The sequence below is a fragment of the Thamnophis elegans genome, chromosome 5, assembly GCF_009769535.1.
Source record: "Thamnophis elegans isolate rThaEle1 chromosome 5, rThaEle1.pri, whole genome shotgun sequence".
Lineage (NCBI taxonomy): Eukaryota > Metazoa > Chordata > Lepidosauria > Squamata > Colubridae > Thamnophis > Thamnophis elegans.
The window spans coordinates 54,925,924-54,948,239 of NC_045545.1; the positions used below are offsets into that span (position 1 = coordinate 54,925,924).

Sequence of the window (22,316 nt, forward strand, 5' to 3'; positions counted from 1 at the left end):
AAGAGGGGGGGAGACACAATATTATCCTTTAGGATAGACGGAACTACATTTGGGTGGGGGGACCACAATTAACATTTTCTAGGAGAAGAACTGCAGTAGATACCTATGAAACTTCAGTATGAATTGGTATAAAGAGTTAGGGACATGTAATCAAGAGCAGAAGATTTTTTGCTGAAGATAGCAAAAAAATGTCACTCAGTATTCACAGTTGTGGTCTTGAGAAGCTCTGAGATTGTCAAAAAAGGTGCAGAGTAACATCTGGCCCTGGGATATTAATCTGCCCACATCTGCTTAATGAGAAAGTTGATGTATTTAGAATGTTGATGCATTATTCAGTGCTTCTTGATTCTTTCATTTCAGAAAATCACACAGAGGTTTATTTATCACACAATGTATTGCTTTAGGAGTACAAAAATATTTTTATTAAAAGTTTTTGCTGTTTAAGAAATATTCTTAGTTATTCATCTATTTACTTAAATCATTTATGTTAAATACTTTTGCAAGATGCAGTTCTGTTTTATTTTACAAAGAGGAAATCTCACAAATCAGACTAGATTCACACAAGATATTCAATCAAAATGCATTTTGATTAGTGTAGATAAGAATATTATGTAAACCAACCATGTAGTTTATAAAGTTTGATATATAAGTTAACATGGTGGATCAACTCAGTCCAGTGCACTTATTCAATAAATCATGCTTAGCCCAGCCTGAGACTGTGACACAGTGTTTTGAGTTTGAAGTATTCAGGATTTATTTAATCTAATTTACTTGATGAGAGAAGATAAAATCAACACATATCTGTATACTGAGAACTGACACATCTAAACAGCTCTTCTCCAGGGGATCTCAAGGAATTTGTGATTATAGATAAAAGCCATAATCTTGATTGTATTTCACGTTGGAAACAAAAAAAAGAGATAGGAAACCTGATTTTGCTGCTCAAAAGAAGATAAGAAAAGGAATAGACTGTCATTCCTTTACTCTCTAAGCCTCTTAGGAGACAACTGGAGCCAACCCCACTCTGTTATTTCCCCGATCAAAGACAGAGTAGTACTGGCCAATAAAAACATCTCCCAGAATCCAGAGTGGATCAGTTGCAGATTCTATATCTAAACCTTGGAAGCCGCTGGTGCACAGGTTTATCCCATCACTATTGACCTAGGGGAAAGAGGATATATAGGTTTAAAAGCAATTAATATTGAATTACGACAAATCATATTCAGATTTGTATGCCAACATTTACACACACTCAAAGGCAGTTTTAAAAACAGGAATTTAAATGCTAGAAGTTGAAGTCCTTATATCTGGAAGATGATTTTGTTGGGAAAGATTATTGTAGAACTACCAAGCACAACTAAGAACTGATGTAGAAGGAAGAAGGCAATGACTGGACATTGAGCCAATTGCTTTTTAGCATAAATTAGAAAAATTCTAATTGTGATTTGCGCACATGAAGCAATTATGGCATTTCTAGCCTGGATGTGAAACATGTAATAACATGTTTCTTAGTCCGTAAATTTAAAATAAAAATAATAGCAGCACTAATCCAATATTTTGAAAGTGCCATATTAAAGAAGAGTGTATTCATGCTGTACAAAGAGCTTGAAAAAAAATTTGGAACTTTTCTATTATATATATTGAATTTTATATGCCCAAGATGGAAAGTCACACTAATTTTCATAATGGAAGAATGGATGGTAAAGGTGATGGAGTGGACAGAGAAGGTAAAAGCAACTGTTTTAATTAAAGAAAAGAACTTATCAAGTTTTATTTCCATTTGGAAACCAGTTCTGGATTTTGTATTTGAAACTGAAAAAAAATTGAAACCCTATTTTTAGGTTTTGACGATTAGAATTATTTTGTTGTTACAGAAATGGCTTGATATATATAGAAATGTATAGCAAAAAGTTGAGGCTGTAATTTTTTTTTTTTTGGCATGCTACTACACTGAAAAGTCAGAAGCCACTACCTTTTTCTTCCCTTGTTAATCTCTTTCTGCACTTTTCTATTTCTCTCTTTAACTTTCTCAATGTTTGTTTCCACTGGTACCTTCCATTTAGCCATTTTCTCGTATCTGAATATTACAGACCCTTCCTATTCATTTCCCTTTCTCCTTTCATGGGCTGATCTATAGCCCTGCATCTCAAAGAATTCAAATAGAAAAGAAGTAGAGTTTCTGCACTGCCATCTTCAAAGGATTCTTGTGTTGGTATGACAAGACAGGCTTGTAGTAGGCTGTCAAATCTATAATTTATGACATTAGCACTATCATTTAAAATAGCTCCCTACCATAACAAAGAAGTAAAGTCTGAAAGGTACATGTAAGCTTATACAGTATATAGATGCCTCCAAGTCAGTGTTATATTGTGTTTTGGAATGAATATATCTCTTTATTATCTTTTTATATATGACTTCTAATAGTGACTAAGATGCTGGCAAGAGGAAGTAGAATGCTTTATTGTGGGGGAAGGGATCATCTCCTTTTCCAAGGAGAAAATGTGTTGCAAAAAAAGAAGAGGAGAAAAAAGGCCCCGGATTTGTCAATGCTAAATGTATAACTACTATAGATAAAGGATTAGAAATAATTGTTAAAATGAAGCTATTAGACTTCACAGCTAAATCACCTGATCTAATCTTTTGGATTAGCTTCAATTTATTGAGATGCCTGGAAAATTCAAAGACTGTGCATCTTTTTATGTCATTGTTATTTATTTAATAAGGCTAGAATAGAGGTAGAGGCTTGGAGAACTGCTCCTTAAATGTTCTCTTACTCTGTAAATTGACGTATAAAGATCAAGTAAGCTTTTACTTATTTTTTGTTACACCTTAATTTATAGGTTAGCCACAAAATTAATAAAGATTTTGTTCTAGTATAAATGCGAATCCCCCCGCCCTTATGGACAAACAGTCATTATGGTAAATATTATTTTTCCCACTATACTTTTTAAACAGCAACAGAGCTTGCCAAACACATATGCCACAATTCCTTCTTTCCTTCCTTTCTCTCTCCCTCCTTCCTTCCCTCCCTCCCTCCCTTCATTCCTTCCCAGTAAATGAAGGGAGTTAGGGAAATCTGTCATTTCCTCAATTTTTAGTTTTACTATTTTTATTTATACCCCATTTTTATAAACAATTCAAGGGGGAAACATAGCCTATTTTTTCCCCAAGAACAACCCTATGAGTGAATTGGGTTGAGAGTGAGTGAGTGCGTGGTCCAAAGTAATCCAGCAAGTTTTCATGCCTGAAGTGAGACTAGAACCCATTGTCCCCCAATTTCTAGCTTGGTATCTTAACCACTACCCCAAGCTTGCTCTTTTTTATTGGTATCATTATTTTGTATTTATTATAATGGTGATTAAAAGGCATTAAATATCTAGCTAATTCTCATTAAGCAACCTTACTAACAGTGGTAAAATTTTAATTTTTTTTTACTACTGGTTCTCTGGGCGTGGCATGGCTAGGTGAGTGTGTCTTGGTGGGTGTGACAGGGGAAGGATACTGTAAAATTTCCATTTCCACCATTCCTCCTGATCAACTGGGACTTGGGAGGCAGAGAATAGATGGGGGCAGGGGCAGTCAAAGGTGGTATTTGCCAGTTCTCTGAACTACTCAAAATTTTCGCTATCGGTTCTCCAAACTCGTCAGAACCTGCTGAATACCACCTCTGCTTTCTATGTAGTGCAACCTCAAAAAGTCTACTTTGTCCTTTTTTAACTTGTCTTTTCTGAATCTCAGCAGTAAAAAAGCAACTGAGCATCTGAATAGGAAGCTCTTACTAACACATCAATGTTCTTTCCCCATGTCCCAATACAAAGTTACAGATAATAACCCATTCTTTCCCAAGAATGACACATGTTCTGCTATGCTGTACAGGAGGAAATGAGTGGCAGCACTTACCATGACAGTGTAAGCCTCTGGAGTAAGAGGATAAGCGTTTCCATTGATTGTGAAAGTGACAAGAGGCATCACATTGAGATTGTTGCATTCCACAGCATACTGTAAACAATTGATATATCTTTGCAATAATGAACACCCAATATTTCAATTTAAAAAATAAACAACCCTAGCTAAGAAGATGGACAGTATCTATTTTGCACTCCAATCTTTTTCTTTTTAATTATGCTTCCCTCATAAGATATTATACACATATGTGAACTGATGTCTTCAAGTATGCTAAAACATTGAGCAAGGTTTCAACCCAAAAACAGATAAGATGCGATAAGAATTAGGTGTCCCTTTTTACCTTTACTTCTGTCTTGTTCAATCTATCTCCCATCAAATGCTGTTTTTTTAATTTAAGGAAATTGTTCTGAAGTTTGCCGTGTTTAATATGCAAACACACAATATACTAATACAGAGAGTAATTAAAGGCTGATAGCTTGAGGCGAGAGAAGGATCCAGGGCTAACTCCCCAAACCCCTTGCTCCATACACTGCCTGCCTCCCACACTTTTTTGCTCCACAGCTATAGCCCCATTTCTCACTCTCTGGGTAGCACCCACCAATTGCCTTAGAGGGTCTTCCTCTCAGAATATCTATGAGGCACCTAATGGGCTGCCAAGCCACTCTTAAAAGTTATACAATGTTGGGCAAAAAGACAGATGCTAAAGCTAAATCAGGATAAGACTTGGCCTAAATCCACTGCTTCTCCTAAGCCATCTTTTTAAAGGATCTGCTTCACCTTTTGCAAAATGGCAGTGTAAATTTTCTTTAAAGTTCAAAGAACTAGAACATAATGAAATTGAAAGAAACAAAAAGAGAAAATGAAAGAGTAAACTAGGTTCGTAAAGAGATAATTTTAGATTTAAATTTATCCTAGATTTAGCACAAGGATTAGGATTCTGTTACTGATTTCCAAGCTGTGACTTACCTCATCATCCATAGCTTGTGCCCCGATTAATTTTTGCATTTGCTTTATGTCTTTAGAAGGGCCTGTGATGAGAGATGTTCCTGTATCCACTATAGCCTGACATCCATCTGCACAAAATGCAATATTCCCACCAACCTGGATACTGAAGAGAAGATGGAAATAAATTTGAGGTTATTGGTGGTAATGCCTCTCCAAAATATTTACAGTGGTACCTCTTCTCCCAGCATGATTATAGGTTGACTTTGATCCTGACACTGTTTTTTTTATATTTGTTTAATGTCTATCACTTCATTACTGATTCCTCTTTGCAAAGATCTATGCGGAGATATGTGGTGATGGATATTATAATATTTTAAATGAACAATATTTCTGGTTGTACAATGGGAAAATATCTACGTCTCCTAAAATGGGGACAATAGTGAGCTTAGCTTAGAGTAATTAATACTCTTGCTTAGCTAAGAGTAATTAAAAACTGATTGCTTGGAATCAGTTCAAGCTTATTCCAAGAGCAGACTTGGAATTTGGCATATCACAAAGTTGTTTTGTTTGCCTCTACCTGTGACTATAATGGTCCTGCAGGAATCTCCTTTTTTCTCTTGACATACGGATAGTCTAGAGTGACCTTATTCTGTTTGCAAAAATCACAACAAGATGCAGAAAATGCTATATTTAATATAGTAAATCTAGTACTAAATTATTATCTAATTGTCTGGAAATTTGCAGTCTTACTACTTTCATGAGCCTAGTTTAAAAGCAAATAATTCTTCATTCTGCAGTTTCTTAGGTAAGAACTGCAGTCTATCAATAACAAGAGTTATCTTGCACATTTGATATAGTTCAGGCATTCCATAGACACTGAAAGTTTAGAATTTATGGTTTCTGAATTCAAACTTTCCTAGGAATTTTGGTATCAAGGAAGCAAAGCTCAGTAAATAGGGGAAGTCTTGGTGTTTTAGATTCTGTAACTTTTTGGAATGAAGCAGGAATCCCTCCATAAAGACAGCAATTAAATTTGAAGACTTTCTGAAACCTCAGCATAACTTGGGATTTTACAAACTGTAGAAACTTCGACAATATTTAAAGCATTGTTACTTTGCTTTTCAATATAAAAAGATTTAGAAGGAGGGATAGAATTATTTACAGCATTTCGAGAATTGGCAAATATTGTTGTAAAGACATCTGTTGCAGACAATGATGTAATTAATATATATAATCACCTAAATCACCTTCCTGGTTTTTAAAGTAGTGAAAACTCTCTAACTCAAAGGATAAATATATAGCACATCCAGCCAAATAGTTAAAAGATGATTGCAGCTCGTTGTAACAGTAAAAGACTGGAGATTTATGATGCAGATGTGGTGCTTCTGTAAAGATTGGCAAGTCTGAGTCCTAAATGTGCAATTACCCTGAATTCTAGCATTTATCAGAGATAGAAAAGTAGCTATTATCTCCGAGAATCCCCCCTTACTTCCAAATAAGATATGTACTTATCCAGTTGGATCTGCCAATATCCCTGCTTAGTGACTGGAATCCAGTTCAGATTTCCACTGAAATAGGCCTCATCATAGCCACCAAAAATCAGTTCCCCTCCAACAGAAGAATAAGGGTTTCTGAGGAGAGAAAGAAGAAATAATCGAATTGAGCATGAGCCTTTGCTTTGTGTTTTTTCTATTACATAGTCATACTTTCAAAATTCTAAACCTGAAGAACATAATTGATGCCCCACATTTTCTAATGCTCCACATTTTCCACACTTCTCATGTCAGCCCCCTGGCTGTATCTGGATCATGCCCGTACATTGGGCACAATGATGAATGGAATATTGACTGAGTCTGAGAAAGTAAAGTACACAGATATAACCAATTATTCTTTCCAATACTAAATAAAAATAATGGAATCTGGTTCCAGAAGTAAGAAGTTCACCAATTTATAGGGAAAGAGAAAAGCCTCCCTATTTCTGCTACAGAAATGGTTTTTTTTAAATAGCCAAAGGAAACCTTGGTATTGGCTTTTAATGATTTCAAAAAAAGCAGGTGCTAATCTGGATGGCAACTTTCTACAGTATTGGGAGGAAGAGTCACCTTTTTATGCATTACCTGTTCATGTAAACTGAGAATATTGGTAAATCCACCAGGTTTTGAGCCATCATATTATCAAATACAGGGGTCACACCATCCACAGCCAAGGATGGATAGGCCAGACCAAGTATCCCATCAAATTCTGAATCCAAAAAGGTGTTACCAGGTTCAGAGACACTTTCTGCAAACTGTTGATTTACTACGGTGAGTCCTTCAACCTAAAAAAATAGAAATCCCAGATATGAATTTTAATCTGTGGCAAGAAACTAGTCATACCATAGTAATGGGCCATGTAATTCTTTTATAAAAGAGAAAGCCTTCTGTCCTTCCTTCCTTCCCTCCCTTCATTCCTGAATTGGTGTTTCATCATGAAGATTTTGGGCAGCTAAAATGCTATTTTGAATAAACTGCACCACATCTGACCCAGCATATTATCATTCAAAGTCAGGTTGAATTTCATATCATCTATCTTAAAACTTTCAGAAAACAACACTCATGTTGAGAAATGCTTCTAAAAAAAGGAGGAACACACAAGGACTAAAGAGTCCATGATGGAATAGGGACAGGTTTCCCCTGCAGCTCCATGCATATCTTTAAAATCTGCACCAAGTCATTGGGGCAAAGCCCCTCTGGGGCTTGGAAGACCACAGGAGGAAAAAAAGGGAAAAGAAAGTACAGTTGCTCAAATACTCTAGAACAGTGGTCCCCAACCTTTTTATCGCCGCGGACCAGTCAGCCTGTGATAATTTTACCGTGGCCCGCTGAGCGCGCGCAGGGGTGGGGGTGGGGGTGTAAAAAAACTCCCAGCCCGGAGTACCCCTTTAAGTAATCCATATTTCAGTAAACTGATCTACCGTCAGGCTGTTGCTTGTAAACTGGACTAACTATTTCTAGTTAATTTCTAACTATTTGAATGGAAGATTATATGCTTATAGTTTCTATTCTTTTGTTAACACACAACCACATTTTTATTCTTCTACAGACACCATTTTTAATTACCAGGATAGTACACCAATGACAGCACCATGATCAGAAAATGTTAGATGTTGCATTATTTTCAATATGTATTTGTAAATATATGCCAAATAGATTGCAATCGCTTTCTGGACTTCCTTTAAATTTGCAGGTAAATGCTGCAATAGATATATAGCTCCCATCAGATTGATGATCACCCAAAAATGTTATTCATTGAATTCACTGTGAATCCTTTCTTAGTAAGTGCATTCAAGACAGCCTACTACTAGCTGGTAGCCTCTCTGTCCATTCACCAAATTATCTGGGACAGGGGTGTCAGAGTGACATCGAAAATGTCAAGGTAATAGCCATGACTATGAAATTAAAAGCCTATTTATTCTTTTATTTGCATCACATAAAAACCAAGATGGTTCCCATCTTGAATTTTTCTAAATACATCCTACATACAACCATGATGCAGGAGTTTTCATTCAGCAAGAAAAAGGAACCGGTGACTTGAGCCAAGTCAACATCTGGAAATCTTATCCCAGTCATATCCAACCTAGCTTATTTTTTGAGATCACCTCAAGGCGAGCTGGAGCGGGACGCGCTGCGCCACGAGTTGGAGAGCTTGGAGAGGCTGAGCGCGCAACTTGGAGAGCTGCGTCTCCGCCGCCTGGAGCCCGAGCTGGCCCGGCGGCGGCAGCAGCTGGAGGGGCTGTGGGCCGACTGTGCCGCTCTGGAGGCGCTGCTGGAGCAGCTCCTGGCCGAGCACGAAGGGCTGCAGGAAGCGCGCAAGCAGCGGCCAGCCGCGCTGCTGTCTGCCCCGCGCGTCCTCCGGGCCGGGCGCTCCGAGAAGCGGCAGCTGGCCTCCGACTACGTGCTGGTGGTGAGCTGGAGCTGCGCGCAGAGCCTGGAGCGATACGAGGCCGAGTTGCGGGCGATGCAGGAGCTGGAAGGGGGCCGCCTGGGCCAAGAGGACCTGCGCAAGCTGCGCGCGCAGAACCAGGAGAGCCGCCGGCGCCTCGAGGAGCTGTGGCACCGCTGCCGGGAGCTTTGCGCGCTGGGCGAGCGGCTGGAAGAGGAGCGGCTGGCGCAGCAGGAGAGCCACGGCGCCCAGCTGCAGGGATCATGGCCCCCGGCCGCTGCGCGGCCCGGTGCCAGGTACTCCGCGGCCCGGCACCGGTCCGCGGACCGGGGGTTGGGGACCACTGCTCTAGAAGGTATATTTCATCAGTATTCTCCTAATAAATCATATGCACTCACATAGAAAATAAAAACAAAGGCTAATGATGATAATTTATTACATGGTTCCTTGGTGACATGCCACCAAAAATATCTTATGGTTCATTCTTGTAATGTGCTACTCATTTTTCCTGAAAGGACATTTGACACTGTAAAGAACTGTGCTTTGGAACTCAGTTGAAAATTCAGATACTGTAGCCTCTACAAGCTGGATAATGCCTTACTGTATCAGAGTATAATTGGTTAAATGAGAAAGCATCATATTCTTTTTAAGTGAATAGCATCTTTCACTTACAGTCACTTGATCCATTCCAATTATTCCTGTCAAGCTACCAGTGCCATAGTGAATGGAAAAAGAAGTACCCACTTCAGTGTAGGTGCTGGACTGTGATGGGTGAAATCTGGAGTGTTCAACTGTAATTAAAAAAAATAAAAGAAATCTCAATGCTCGTATCTGTGGCCTATGGATTTTTCAGTCCAGCCCTTTGCATATTTATTCAAGTACAATATATACAAGATTACCACCTTATGAATCCACACAGCTGTATACAGTTAATGGCCTCTATTGAAAATAAAGTCTTTAAAACAAAGCAATATGAATGTCCTGCTTGTAGCTTCAGTACAAGATGGTCATTTCGCACACCAGAGTTGCCAATGATCCAGTAATGAAAATATACTGATGACTGTTGACTATGCTAATCTAAGTTATACAAAAACTCCATATGCATATAGTCATATTTCACACGTATATTTTCTCAAAAATAAGTTGTAAATAGAGAATACTTACAAAAAAGTATGCAAGGGACATCTACCTTAAGTTGCCATTCATGCTGTTTTATCTTTTATGGTGAAGCTTCTGAATAAACATACTTAGTATTGTGCTACTACATTATTACAAGCCTTTATTTGCCCAATTACTTTACAGATAGGATCTTCTGTCTTCATATCAAAACTGTAGGAGATGACCAGGCTGAGCCCAAGGGAGGATCAAAGGCATCATCAGTCATGAGTCCCTTCACGCCCACAAGAGACCTAAGTCCAGCCCACCATCAATTCCTTATCTACTGCCAAATTGCTTCAATCATTAGTGGTTCAGATTCTTGTAGCGAGCTTAAGCTTGCAATAAATCTTTATACACAACTGCCTGGATCTCCCTGGCGCTTGACAAAAGCTCTTTTTTCTCCTGAATGAAATCTTATTTTAGCATTTATCACTGTAAATGGCAAGATTTGGTTTCTGTTTTGCAGACAAAATGTTAGGGATATTACAGCATACTACAAGTACAACAGAATGGCCATTGTATTAAAAGTCTACTCAATAACTGATTTTCCACTGTTGAACATAGCAAATGTGCTATGCAATGATTGATGTGTGCAATTGTTTATCAATTTATCAATGACAATACATTGCTATGCATTTGGACTTATTGGAAGCATGAACAACATTTACTGATCTGAATAATGTTAGTTCTATAAGCATCGGTACCTCTAACATAACAAATGTTAACAGTTTCCATAGTGTTAACACAGCGTTCAGCATAATTTAAAATTATTTTCATAAGGTTTCTGCCATGTGTAAATCAATGTTTGGCATCTAAGAAACCCAACAAGCCTCTCTATAAGTTTTATTAATGTTTATCCCTTTAAATGGAGCAAACATCAAGGTGATGTATTTAAAGCCATGCCTTCCTTTCCCCTTGACCAATACTCACCACAAGCCTTGCTGACACAATAAATAGATGGTACCCAGAGGTTGGAAGAACCAGTGTCAAAGAGTATAGTAAAATTCTGTGGAGGGTTTCCAATGGAGATCTGTCCAAAGTATTCCACCTGCCAAAAACAGGAAAACGAAGAAGTGTTTCTACTCCATATATTAGGTTGGAGAAGCACATAAAGCTGGAAACCTTCTCCAAAACCTGAGGGGAATTTTGTCAAATGCAGTCTTGTCCAATCATGCCTAGATGTTTGCATAAATGGATCAAGAGCTTAAATAGGATTTTAATTCTAGCTTTTTGGGAGGGGCCTTGCTCATAATCCAATTTTACACCTTCATTTTTTAATTTTCACCCCTAGTATTTTAATTGCAACATTTTCTTGATAAAAACATGTGTTTATTTTCCCAGGTAAAGTGTCTTCTGTTTTCCTATCAGTTTGCTCCTGGATGTAATCTTGTTTGAGGAACAAGACTATTATATAAATCTGAAAAATAGAAGAAGAAAAAAAGAGTGGTTTATTAGAAAGAAAAAAGTTGGCTCATTCTTCGGCCTTTCCACCATAAGCATGCAGCAGAAAGGGAGAATTCAGATATGTGTACAATTAAAAAAAAAGTTTTCTGTTGTAGATATAAACACTCTGCAGGCATTCAAACACATCTGAAAAGGTGAGAAGTAATAGGGCATGAATTTGCAAGCAAGCCTGGTCCTACCCTTCCACATTGTTCATACTTGCTGTTTTTCAGAACTTTGCATGTTAAGACTTGCAGGGAGGGTAATTATGTCAGACCAATTCAACTCATTTACAAATTTTCCCATCATCACAGCAACCAATTTAGTTAGGCTAAAGTACATTGAGCTTGGTTATAATTCTCCAGTAGATTTTGAGGCAGACTCTGCAAGTTTTTTTGACACATTTAATACTTAGGGTGGATGTCTGTGCTTGTATTACACCCTAATTTTCTTTTAAACCCACTTTCAGAGTTGGCTAACATAAAAGAATATCGGGAGGTGATGGAGTATGACATAGGTGGCAGTTTATTTCTTGTTTGTAGAAGTGCTAAATTGCCAGTTTGCACTTATATTAGACTTAGACTTAAGTCTTTAGCGTTGGTACGGCATCGGCAATCCCTTCGCAGTAGAGTCGCATGCATCCCGAATCAACGGGATCCATGATTCTAGGCACTTATATTCAACTTTTATGTTTGCAAATGTAGCCAAATATTTCACAGTCCTCTTCAGACAGAGCCCATGTTTACAACTCTTTAAGATAATTATATTTTTTCTCCAGATCATAATGTCTCATACCAATAAAACATAGAAATGATGAATTTTTATAATGCATATGTATAAACTAAATTGAGTTCGTTGAACAATTCCTTCCTCGATGGCCTCATGATATATAATAAACTCCTGGATTTCTATAAACTGTGTTCAGAGATGGTATTCAGCCAGTTCTGACAAGTTCTGGAGAATCAGTAGTGGAAATTTGGAGTAGTTTGGAGAACTGGCTAATAGGCTGGCTCTGTTCCCGCTGCTTCCCAGCTTCCCAGATGATCTTCTTTTGTTGCCCTGAACAGGGGAATAGAGCTGGAAAGCAGGTTGGTAGGGTGGAGAGAGAATGGGGATTTTGCTATATCCTTCCCCTACCATGCCCACAAAACCAAGCCCACCAAGCCACACCATGTCCACCAAGCCACACCCACAGAACCAGTAAAAAAATTTTTGGAGCCCACCGCTGTGTGAGTACAGGGTGAGAGTTTAATAAAAGTAAATTTTGTCATTGAAAAAACTGGTGACATTTGTCTTCTTTGTAGCTAACACATCCCCTCCCCCCAACCCGGTCTCATTCATGCTTTGGCTTTAACTTACATCAAAATAGTTGAAGAGAGGTTCATTGGTTTCTTTAAATACTGAGCAGTCTTGGGTGTACTGTATCATGTCTATCTTATATTTCTTCCAAAACTGAGTCAATTGACCACGTTCCCTCAATATTTGCCGCAAAGATCGGTGTTTTTTCAGGGTAACTCTGGAGAGGAGAGAAGGAGCTATATGCTTAATACTGATTAACAGAAATAAGAAAATCTGGAAAGCATTTTATTCTAGTACAGGCAGTATGGGAATTCCACTAAGTTTAGGATTGTAATGGGTTATTCATAACCTGAAAACTTTGCCTATGCTTCACATGAAAGTAATTATGTATCAAATTCAATACTTGAAAACAAATCTCTCTTTTGCATAATTCTGAAATAAATCCAATCTATCTAGAACTCCTGTGATTTATTTTTCATCTGGCAATCAGTGTTATCCATTAGGGGACTTCCACTTGCAATATTTGATGATTTGCAAGTCGTTGACTCTTCACCCTTAATATATTTATGAACAGTAGTTTTGGGGATACAGGAATTTGGAACAGAAAGTACAGTACATCAGGATGGATTTATAATATTTTGAAGAGAGTAAAATAATACCCATAGTTCAGAGGTGGGTTGCTCCCGGTTCGGCCCAGATCAGGCGAACTGGTAGTAGAAGTGGTTGGAAGCTCCGCATACCCATTCGGACAAGCACACGAGTGCACCCGAACCAGTAGTAAAAAAATTGGCAACCCACCACTGTCATAGTTGTTTTGGGGGCCCTCCCGTTCCAACAATTAATTTGTTCACATTTATCTAAATGCATTACTGATTATTCACAAAACATTATTGATGTGTTTATGCTCTAATACTGAAACTGTGCTGTACTGATATTGCAGGAAAATAAAAGACGTTTCAAGGGACTGCTATGCCCACTGCAGCTTTGTAATTGTAATTTCTAATGGTCAATAGGAAACAATGGGGCAGGGGGCAGGGGGAGTGAGCAGAAGAAAAAGAAATGTGCTTACCTTTGCAATCCACTGGTCATCCAAATGTAAAATGTTAAAAAGATCAACCAATTCATTCTGGCAGTGGAGGACTTCTGCTCTCCTTGACTTGAAGGAACTGAATGAAAGTTTTGTCCTTAATCAGCCCAGTCACTGAGATAAAATCCCAGGAGAAAATGTACAATGTGAAAGCCACACCACTTAATGTCAATATGGCACTTTTAGAAAAGAAATTAGTCATTGCACATGTTCCCCTTTCCAGTGATCAGAGATTAAAAAGTTCTTTAATGGTGAAGCAGGAAGTGATTGGAGGAATTGATTGGAGGTGATCACAAAGAAAGATGTAGATGTTCTTCATTTTATAGAATGTGTTTTCTACAGGACTCACTTTAGAACTTCCTTTATCTTTATGGGTCTGAATATAACCCTTTTATTCTGAAGCCCATTCAAAAGTATATCGACAGAGGGAAAGTATGCAGTACATTCTCAAAGGACCCAGATCTTAGCTAAAGAGTCTTGATGGTGAATATTAAGTTATTTCCACACATAATAATACTTTCGTACTATGAATACTCTCTCTCTGTCTCTGTCTCTCTCTCTCTCCCTCTCCCCTCCTCCCGAGTGTGTTCGTTCAAATCAATTTTTGACTCGGACTGAGAACAAGTGACTGGTCCAAAGTCCCCCACTGGCTTTGTGCATAAGATAGAAATAGAACTCACAATCTCCTGGTTTCTAGCCTGATGACTTAACCACTACAAGAAACTGACTCTCCCATTAATATAATTAACGTGAACATTTCTGTTCCTGAAGCATTACTCTTTCCAGATGTTGGCAACCCATATAGTGTGGCCATATATCCTATTGGCAACAACATTCATATTTTATATGTCTTCAGTTACCTCATCTGTACTTGCAGCTTTATTATGTTTAAACATTTTCACAGCATTGTTTAGTTCTTCATCAATTTTCTTCTTATCATTTATAGCATCCATATCAGCTCCAAGTTTCTCAAATACTCATTCCAGAATTCCTTTACTTTAGTTCATACCAAAAATCTTAACACCTTTATTATTTTTTATCTTATTCACTCTATTGGAGTTTTTTTTTTTTACAAACTTCCAAAGTAATTTTTATTTCCTGCCAAATTACTCTGCATTTTTTCTACTTATTTTAATCTTAATCATTTCTTGTTCTTGAACACATTCTTTAAAGCTACATTTTTCTTTCTCTACAGATTATATAATATTTTTCTCATCTTCATTCTTTGCAATAGATTTCCTTATATGCCTCTTTCACTTCATTATTCCATTAAGTGTCTTTTATCATACTTCCCATTCATGTAAGAGATACTTCCTTCTTTGGATGAAAGACAAGAACTAAGAGAAAGTAGGGTTTTTTTTCTGTTCTCTGTTTGAAAGCCACCTGAAAAAAGTAGAAAGCTATTAGGACCTATTAGGAGTTTTGGTTGCTTGTTTCATAGCAATCTAATACAGTCTGATAACTGGTTTTTAGTTTGGCCCTCTTGTGTTTAAAAAAGATATTTATATGCTACTTGGATTTTCTTCTTTTTCTATCCCAACTTAATTTCCTCTGCTCCCTAGTTAGAAGATTTTGCCTATTACAGTATATCTGTGAAATATTAGTTTTCAGACTTCTTATAATCAGGTAGTTCAGCAAATTGTAGAATACCTCAATCTATTGGGACATGTTCTCTTAATTTGGCTAAATTAAAGTATTCAATAGGCATGTTTTTGAGTTTTGTGTACAAGGGTGGGGGGGGAGGAGTGGTTTGCAGTTTTGTTGTATATCCAGTATAGTCTACTGTATATATTTTGGAAATTAATTTTTTTTAAAAATTACATTGGGTTTAAACTTTTTTTTTGTCAGAGTGCTTATAATAATCAAGCAGTTGCATAATTGCATACTGACACTGGATAGAACCAGCTTTTCTTTGAAATGGGAAAATCTACCTATTTCTAGATTTCCTTCATAAAATCAGTACATTGCAATCTGCAATGAATTAAGTGCAAATTCAGTGGGTGCACTCTATCACAACCCAGAGGCACATAAATGAAGGGCACAAATATTACTGAATATATTTTGGAAGACTCTCCTTTTGTTTAATCTAGCTGTTATTTTCCATGGGTAAAACTATTTGCTTCCTATATGCATCAGCTCTTCCTATTTGGATTTTGGATGTTGGAACTTGCAGAAACTTAAAGAGACAAGGAAACAAAATTAGAATGCAGAGGGTTTTTTGTGCAGCTGATTGTCCATGTTTCTTAAATTATAATTTTATTAAATTTATCAAAGTGTAAAATACAACTAAAAATGAAAATAGTGGGAAAATGAGCCTCCCCCCCCCCAAAAAAAAGAATGGAAAAACTGTAAGGAAAAATAAAATAAAAGCATTGGCTTTTGACTCTTTTTAGTGCAGTAGAATAACATAATAAAATTATAATCTCAATTTTTTACTTTTATGTACCTAATATGTATGAGTCAAGAGTCTCTATGTTTCTTCCATAAGTGTTTTACAGAATTATGTGGGTTCCGATTAGGAACTAGCCTAATTAGGTTAGAGTAGGTTATTTCAGAAGAACTCATTTGGACTCATTTATGATAATACAAGGGGCTTGTTGAGTGGAAAAAACCTTTGAAGAGATGTTGGAAATCTTTAAAATAAAATTCCAACCTGGTTACTTCCATACTAGCTAACAATTCTGGAATATTAATCTTTCTAAAGAGCACTAGGCTGCTTAATTGTGCTCAGGCAATAAACAACTGTGTTTTTTTTTAAAGGTAGGAATGATTTAAACTGGCAAGACCAGTTAAAGTCACATTAACTGAATTCTGCTGTAGTTGGTGCTTCTGAGTCATCCTCAAGGGCAGATGTGCATGTGAGATATTACAGTAATCTAATAGAAGGGTTACCAGAGCATAGATCATTGTGGCCAGATTAAAGTAGCAAATCCACTAAGATATCAAAGTGAGTAAATTTAATAATACTCGAAAAACATATGAGTTAAAATAAGTGGAGGAATGGATAGAAATGATACTGCTGTTGATTATTATTATTATTATGATTGCCTTCTCTATCAAGAAGATATAGATTACACTTTCTGGAAATAAACCATAGATCTTTCAAATTGGCATGTAATAATAGAGATGTAGGCCTTTCATTAACCTGACATCAGTTGGGAGACAAATTCTGCTAAGCATAATAGTTTCAGAAAATAACTAATTTGTCTTTCTGACAATTCCTCCTTTAGCAAGTTGAGGAAGCTAAAAGTGTTCAGCTACTCCTGACCTGATAAAAAGAAAGAATAAATTGGTGAATGGTAGGAGTGGAGTGTTGTACAAAAGCTACCATATCATACTGGAGTTTTTGAATGTAAAGAAAACTAGAACTGACTATAGTCAAATACATTATCTTGGGCTTTCAACCAATCAGAATAGACCTGGAAGGGACCTTGGGGGTCCTCTAGTCCAACTCAAGCCAGTGGTGGGATTCAATTATTTACTACCGGTTCTGTGGGCATGGCATGGTGGGTATGGCATGGTGGGCCTGCCACGGGCTTGGTGGGCTTGGCGTGACGGGTGTGGCAGGGGAAGGACACTGTAAAATCTCCATTCCTCCCCATTCCAGGGGAAGGTTACTGCAAAATCCCCATTTCCTCCCGATCAGCTGGGACTCAGGAGGCAGAGAATAAATGGTGGCAGGGACAGTCAGAAGTGGTATTTACCGGTTCCCCGAACTACTCAAAATGTCTGCTACTGGTTCTCCAGAACTGGTCAGAACCTACTGAATACCACCTCTGAGGAGACCCTTTACCATTTCAGATAGATGGTTGTCCAAAAAGGCAAGCTGTTCCACTGGTTAATTGTCTTCATTGTTAGGAAGTTTCTCCTTAATTCCAAGTTGCTTCTTTCCTTGATTAGTTTTTATCCATTATTTTTTGTCTTTACCTTCTGGTGCTTTAAAAAATAAGTTGATCTCTTCTTCATGGCAGCCCCTCAATACTAGAATATTGCTATCATGTCATCCCTAGTCTTTCTTTTCTCTAGACTGGCCATATCCAATTCCTTCAAATGTTTTTGTCTTCAGGCCCTTAATTATCTTAGTTGCTCTTCTTTGCACTTTTTCCAAAATCTCAACATCTAAGATTTTAAAAAGTGGACTTCAATAAACTCAGAGCAATGATAGGATTTCATAGCAGAAGAAGTTAATGTGAAAAAGAGCTGAAGGTAGATGGAAGTAACCAGGGGTGGGATCCTACCGGTTGAACAAGCGCACACAGAAGCTGATAACAATGTATGCATAATTTCAATCCTAATTAGCAATCATTTTAAAGAATGAAATACTATGGAGTAAATTATTTCTTCCATGAATAAAGGAAAGCCCAAATTCCTTTTGTTAAATTGGTTTGATCAGCAAATTAATGCTGTTTCCCTTTCATCTCAATATATCCCGTGCAATGTTCCCTCTAATTTTTTTTCAGTGTGTGCGGAAAAGTATAGTGTTTGAGTGGCACATTTTCATTACTGAGCACCTGAATTTTTTTCACAGATGTTTCACAGAGCAATTGATTTATAGGATCCGAATTGGAATGGAGAAAAATGGTTTTGTGCATGAGTGTGTTTGTGTGTGTGTGTGTTTGACTGAGTGAGGGATCCGGTAAAGCAGTGGTCCCCAACCTTTTTATCGCCGCGGACCAGTCAGCCTGTGATAATTTTACCGTGGCCCGCTGAGCGCGTGCAGGGGTGGGGGTGGGGGTGTAAAAAAACTCCCAGCCCGGAGTACCCCTTTAAGTAATCCATATTTCAGTAAACTGATCTACCGTCAGGCTGTTGCTTGTAAACTGGACTAACTATTTCTAGTTAATTTCTAACTATTTGAATGGAAGATTATATGCTTATAGTTTCTATTCTTTTGTTAACACACAACCACATTTTTATTCTTCTACAGACACCATTTTTAATTACCAGGATAGTACACCAATGACAGCACCATGATCAGAAAATGTTAGATGTTGCATTATTTTCAATATGTATTTGTAAATATATGCCAAATAGATTGCAATCGCTTTCTGGACTTCCTTTAAATTTGCAGGTAAATGCTGCAATAGATATATAGCTCCCATCAGATTGATGATCACCCAAAAATGTTATTCATTGAATTCACTGTGAATCCTTTCTTAGTAAGTGCATTCAAGACAGCCTACTACTAGCTGGTAGCCTCTCTGTCCATTCACCAAATTATCTGGGACAGGGGTGTCAGAGTGACATCGAAAATGTCAAGGTAATAGCCATGACTATGAAATTAAAAGCCTATTTATTCTTTTATTTGCATCACATAAAAACCAAGATGGTTCCCATCTTGAATTTTTCTAAATACATCCTACATACAACCATGATGCAGGAGTTTTCATTCAGCAAGAAAAAGGAACCGGTGACTTGAGCCAAGTCAACATCTGGAAATCTTATCCCAGTCATATCCAACCTAGCTTATTTTTTGAGATCACCTCAAGGCGAGCTGGAGCGGGACGCGCTGCGCCACGAGTTGGAGAGCTTGGAGAGGCTGAGCGCGCAACTTGGAGAGCTGCGTCTCCGCCGCCTGGAGCCCGAGCTGGCCCGGCGGCGGCAGCAGCTGGAGGGGCTGTGGGCCGACTGCGCCGCTCTGGAGGCGCTGCTGGAGCAGCTCCTGGCCGAGCACGAAGGGCTGCAGGAAGCGCGCAAGCAGCGGCCAGCCGCGCTGCTGTCTGCCCCGCGCGTCCTCCGGGCCGGGCGCTCCGAGAAGCGGCAGCTGGCCTCCGACTACGTGCTGGTGGTGAGCTGGAGCTGCGCGCAGAGCCTGGAGCGATACGAGGCCGAGTTGCGGGCGATGCAGGAGCTGGAAGGGGGCCGCCTGGGCCAAGAGGACCTGCGCAAGCTGCGCGCGCAGAACCAGGAGAGCCGCCGGCGCCTCGAGGAGCTGTGGCACCGCTGCCGGGAGCTTTGCGCGCTGGGCGAGCGGCTGGAAGAGGAGCGGCTGGCGCAGCAGGAGAGCCACGGCGCCCAGCTGCAGGGATCATGGCCCCCGGCCGCTGCGTGGCCCGGTGCCAGGTACTCCGCGGCCCGGCACCGGTCCGCGGACCGGGGGTTGGGGACCACTGCGGTAAAGGGACTGCGCCTATTTAGAAAAGGTAAATTATTGCAAACATGATCAGTCGAAGATAAGTATGGGGACAGGTTGGGCGGTAGAGAGAAAGTGATAAAAGAGTGGGAGAGAGGAAGAGAAGAAGAAAAAAGAGGGGAGAGACAGAGACAGAGAAGGAGAGAGAAAGTGACAGTAGAGTGGGAAAGAAGGAGAGAGAAAGAGAGACAAAGAGGGTGAGAGAGACAGAAACAGACAAAGAGGAGAGAGAAGGGAGGAGAGAGAAAGTGATAGAAGAATGGAAAAGGAGAAAGAAAGAGAAGAGAGAGACAAAGAGAAAGAGGATGAGAGACAGAAAGAGACAAAGAGGAGAGAAAAGGGAGAAGGAGATAGAAAGTGAAGGAAGAATGGCAAAGAAGGAGAAAGAGAAGAGAGACAAAGAGAAAGAGGATGAGAGAGAAGAGAGAGAAGAAAGGAAGAGGAAAGATAAGAGAGAACATCTCATTTCAACTCTGAGGTGCAAATATTCTCTTTGATTGGTAATTTTATTTGCCCATTTACTATCCAATACTCTCATTTCTCCTTAAGTTCATCAATAATTCCCTTCTTTTTATTGAATTTATCACAATACGTTGAGAACAACTTTTTCAGCATAGCTTTACAGCTATTTAAAATATATAGTAATTTAAGTCAGGTTTTCAGAACCTTAGTCTATTTATAAGTCACCAAGTGCAAAGAAACAGAATTCAGAAAGTTGGCTTTCCTTTTTGTAATTGTCTATTGCCTGCTAGTGTTTTGTTGCCATGTGTTAAGCCGCGCAGCTGCGCAGCTTAGAGGGAACATTGATCCCATGTTTATATCCTGCAGACTCAGTGGATGAGTGGCTTGTCCACAATTTGAATGTGCATGTAGTTGGACATAGTAGTTGCATGGAAGCTATGCAAGTATACCTCCCTGTCTTCTGTTTCGTCATATGACACAGTTCTCTAATTTTCGTTGGTCTGGGCCTCATGTTAGAGGTCTCAAGATTGCCTCCCTTAAGGGTGTGGTGGGGTGTTTTATATATAGCTTTAGATGTTATATTAGCAACTGAGCAGTAGGAGGCACTACACGACTGATTTCCTGTTTATTGAACTCTTCAGGCTTAAAAAACATAGAATATCTGCTGTAACATAGAGGGTGCTTAGTCCTAAAGAGTCCCAATAAGATGTCTAGTCTTTTCTATTGGTTAATATCGAACATAATTTATTTGAAATCCTGTTATGTGAAGGGCTTTAGAGAGACTGGCTTCAAGAATGAAAATGTGGAAAAAAAGGGAGAAACAGTTTAATTAAATAGGAACAAAAAAAAAGAACCCTTAGTTACAGAAAATATGGGAGACAAATTTTTATATTTTATGCAACAGAATCTTTGGTGCTAAGATTCCGTTTTGTGCACAGTGCTAGAAAGAAATGATTTTAATGTAGTACAAGGTTTGCAAAGCTCCTGTAGCTGCCTCCGAAGCTGTTCTCAGTTGTGTCTGCTCAGAAACACATACATATATAGTGTGCTTTGCAAGGAGCCTCAGGGTTCAAAAGACACACCTGTTTGAATGACTCAGAGAAGCGTATTGTTCATATTCCGGCAAAGATCATTCTAAAAGTTGACAATGTCCTGAAAAAAGAAGCATTAACAAAGCCTTCCCAATCTACTGGTAGTTAGATTACAAGATTTTGTCTTCTCAATCACCAGTCCATCTGTGCCAAAAACATTCCATATTAAGGGGAAACTTAAGGGTTTTTTTTTAAAGTAAAGATGATGATTTCAACAGTGTGATTGCTGCTCTTTTTTATTTGTGTTGCATGTAAAAACTCATTTAAAAACAGGCAGAATCTTGATTTTATCATATTTCCTTATCTAGAAATTGCAAGCATTTACATTTTGATTCATCTTAAATTTACTTATTTATTTTCATGTTGGAGAAAGAAATGTCAAAAGTCTTCACTTACTCAATGTCCTTTGATGTTTGTCTAACATCTTATATTTTCCTAGTTTCCACAGAAATGCAATTTTATTATGTCCTTATCATTTAAACATGTCATAAACAAACACAAACACTTAATTCTTTCCTTTTTTAATTGGAAACTGGTTTTGCTGCCTTTTTATTTTTAAAAAATCAGCTATAAGTGAATGGCTTTAAAAAGTCAACTGTAAAGTTAAGTATTTAATAATTGGACAGTCCATTGGTTCTTAAATCACTGTGCATATACCTTGAATGTTGCTTCTCTTTTGTTTGAGTAGGTACAGAAACATATCAAGTTTACTCTTTAAGTTAGTTTTGGTTAATTGTGGTTTGTTAAATAAGCCACAATTGGCAGAGTTCACACATAACACTAAGTTGAAAGTATGATAATCAGGAAATGTCAATAGATGGAAGAGCGATAGCTACATTACAATATCTTTTCCTTGGGATATCTCCACAAT

General features: G+C 38.4%; 1 protein-coding gene across 1 annotated transcript; it reads right to left on the minus strand.

Moving 5' to 3' along the window:
* Positions 1 to 656: 656 nt before the first annotated feature.
* CTSE (cathepsin E) lies at positions 657 to 14,712 on the minus strand. Its single transcript, XM_032218573.1, has 9 exons — positions 14,620 to 14,712; positions 12,733 to 12,945; positions 10,861 to 10,978; positions 9,445 to 9,563; positions 6,969 to 7,168; positions 6,360 to 6,482; positions 4,873 to 5,014; positions 3,901 to 3,999; positions 657 to 1,161 (listed from the first exon to the last, which is right to left on the minus strand). The coding sequence occupies exons 1-9, from the start codon at positions 14,710 to 14,712 to the stop codon at positions 997 to 999; spliced, it is 1,272 nt and encodes a 423-aa protein (XP_032074464.1). The 3' UTR covers positions 657 to 996.
* Positions 14,713 to 22,316: the final 7,604 nt, after the last annotated feature.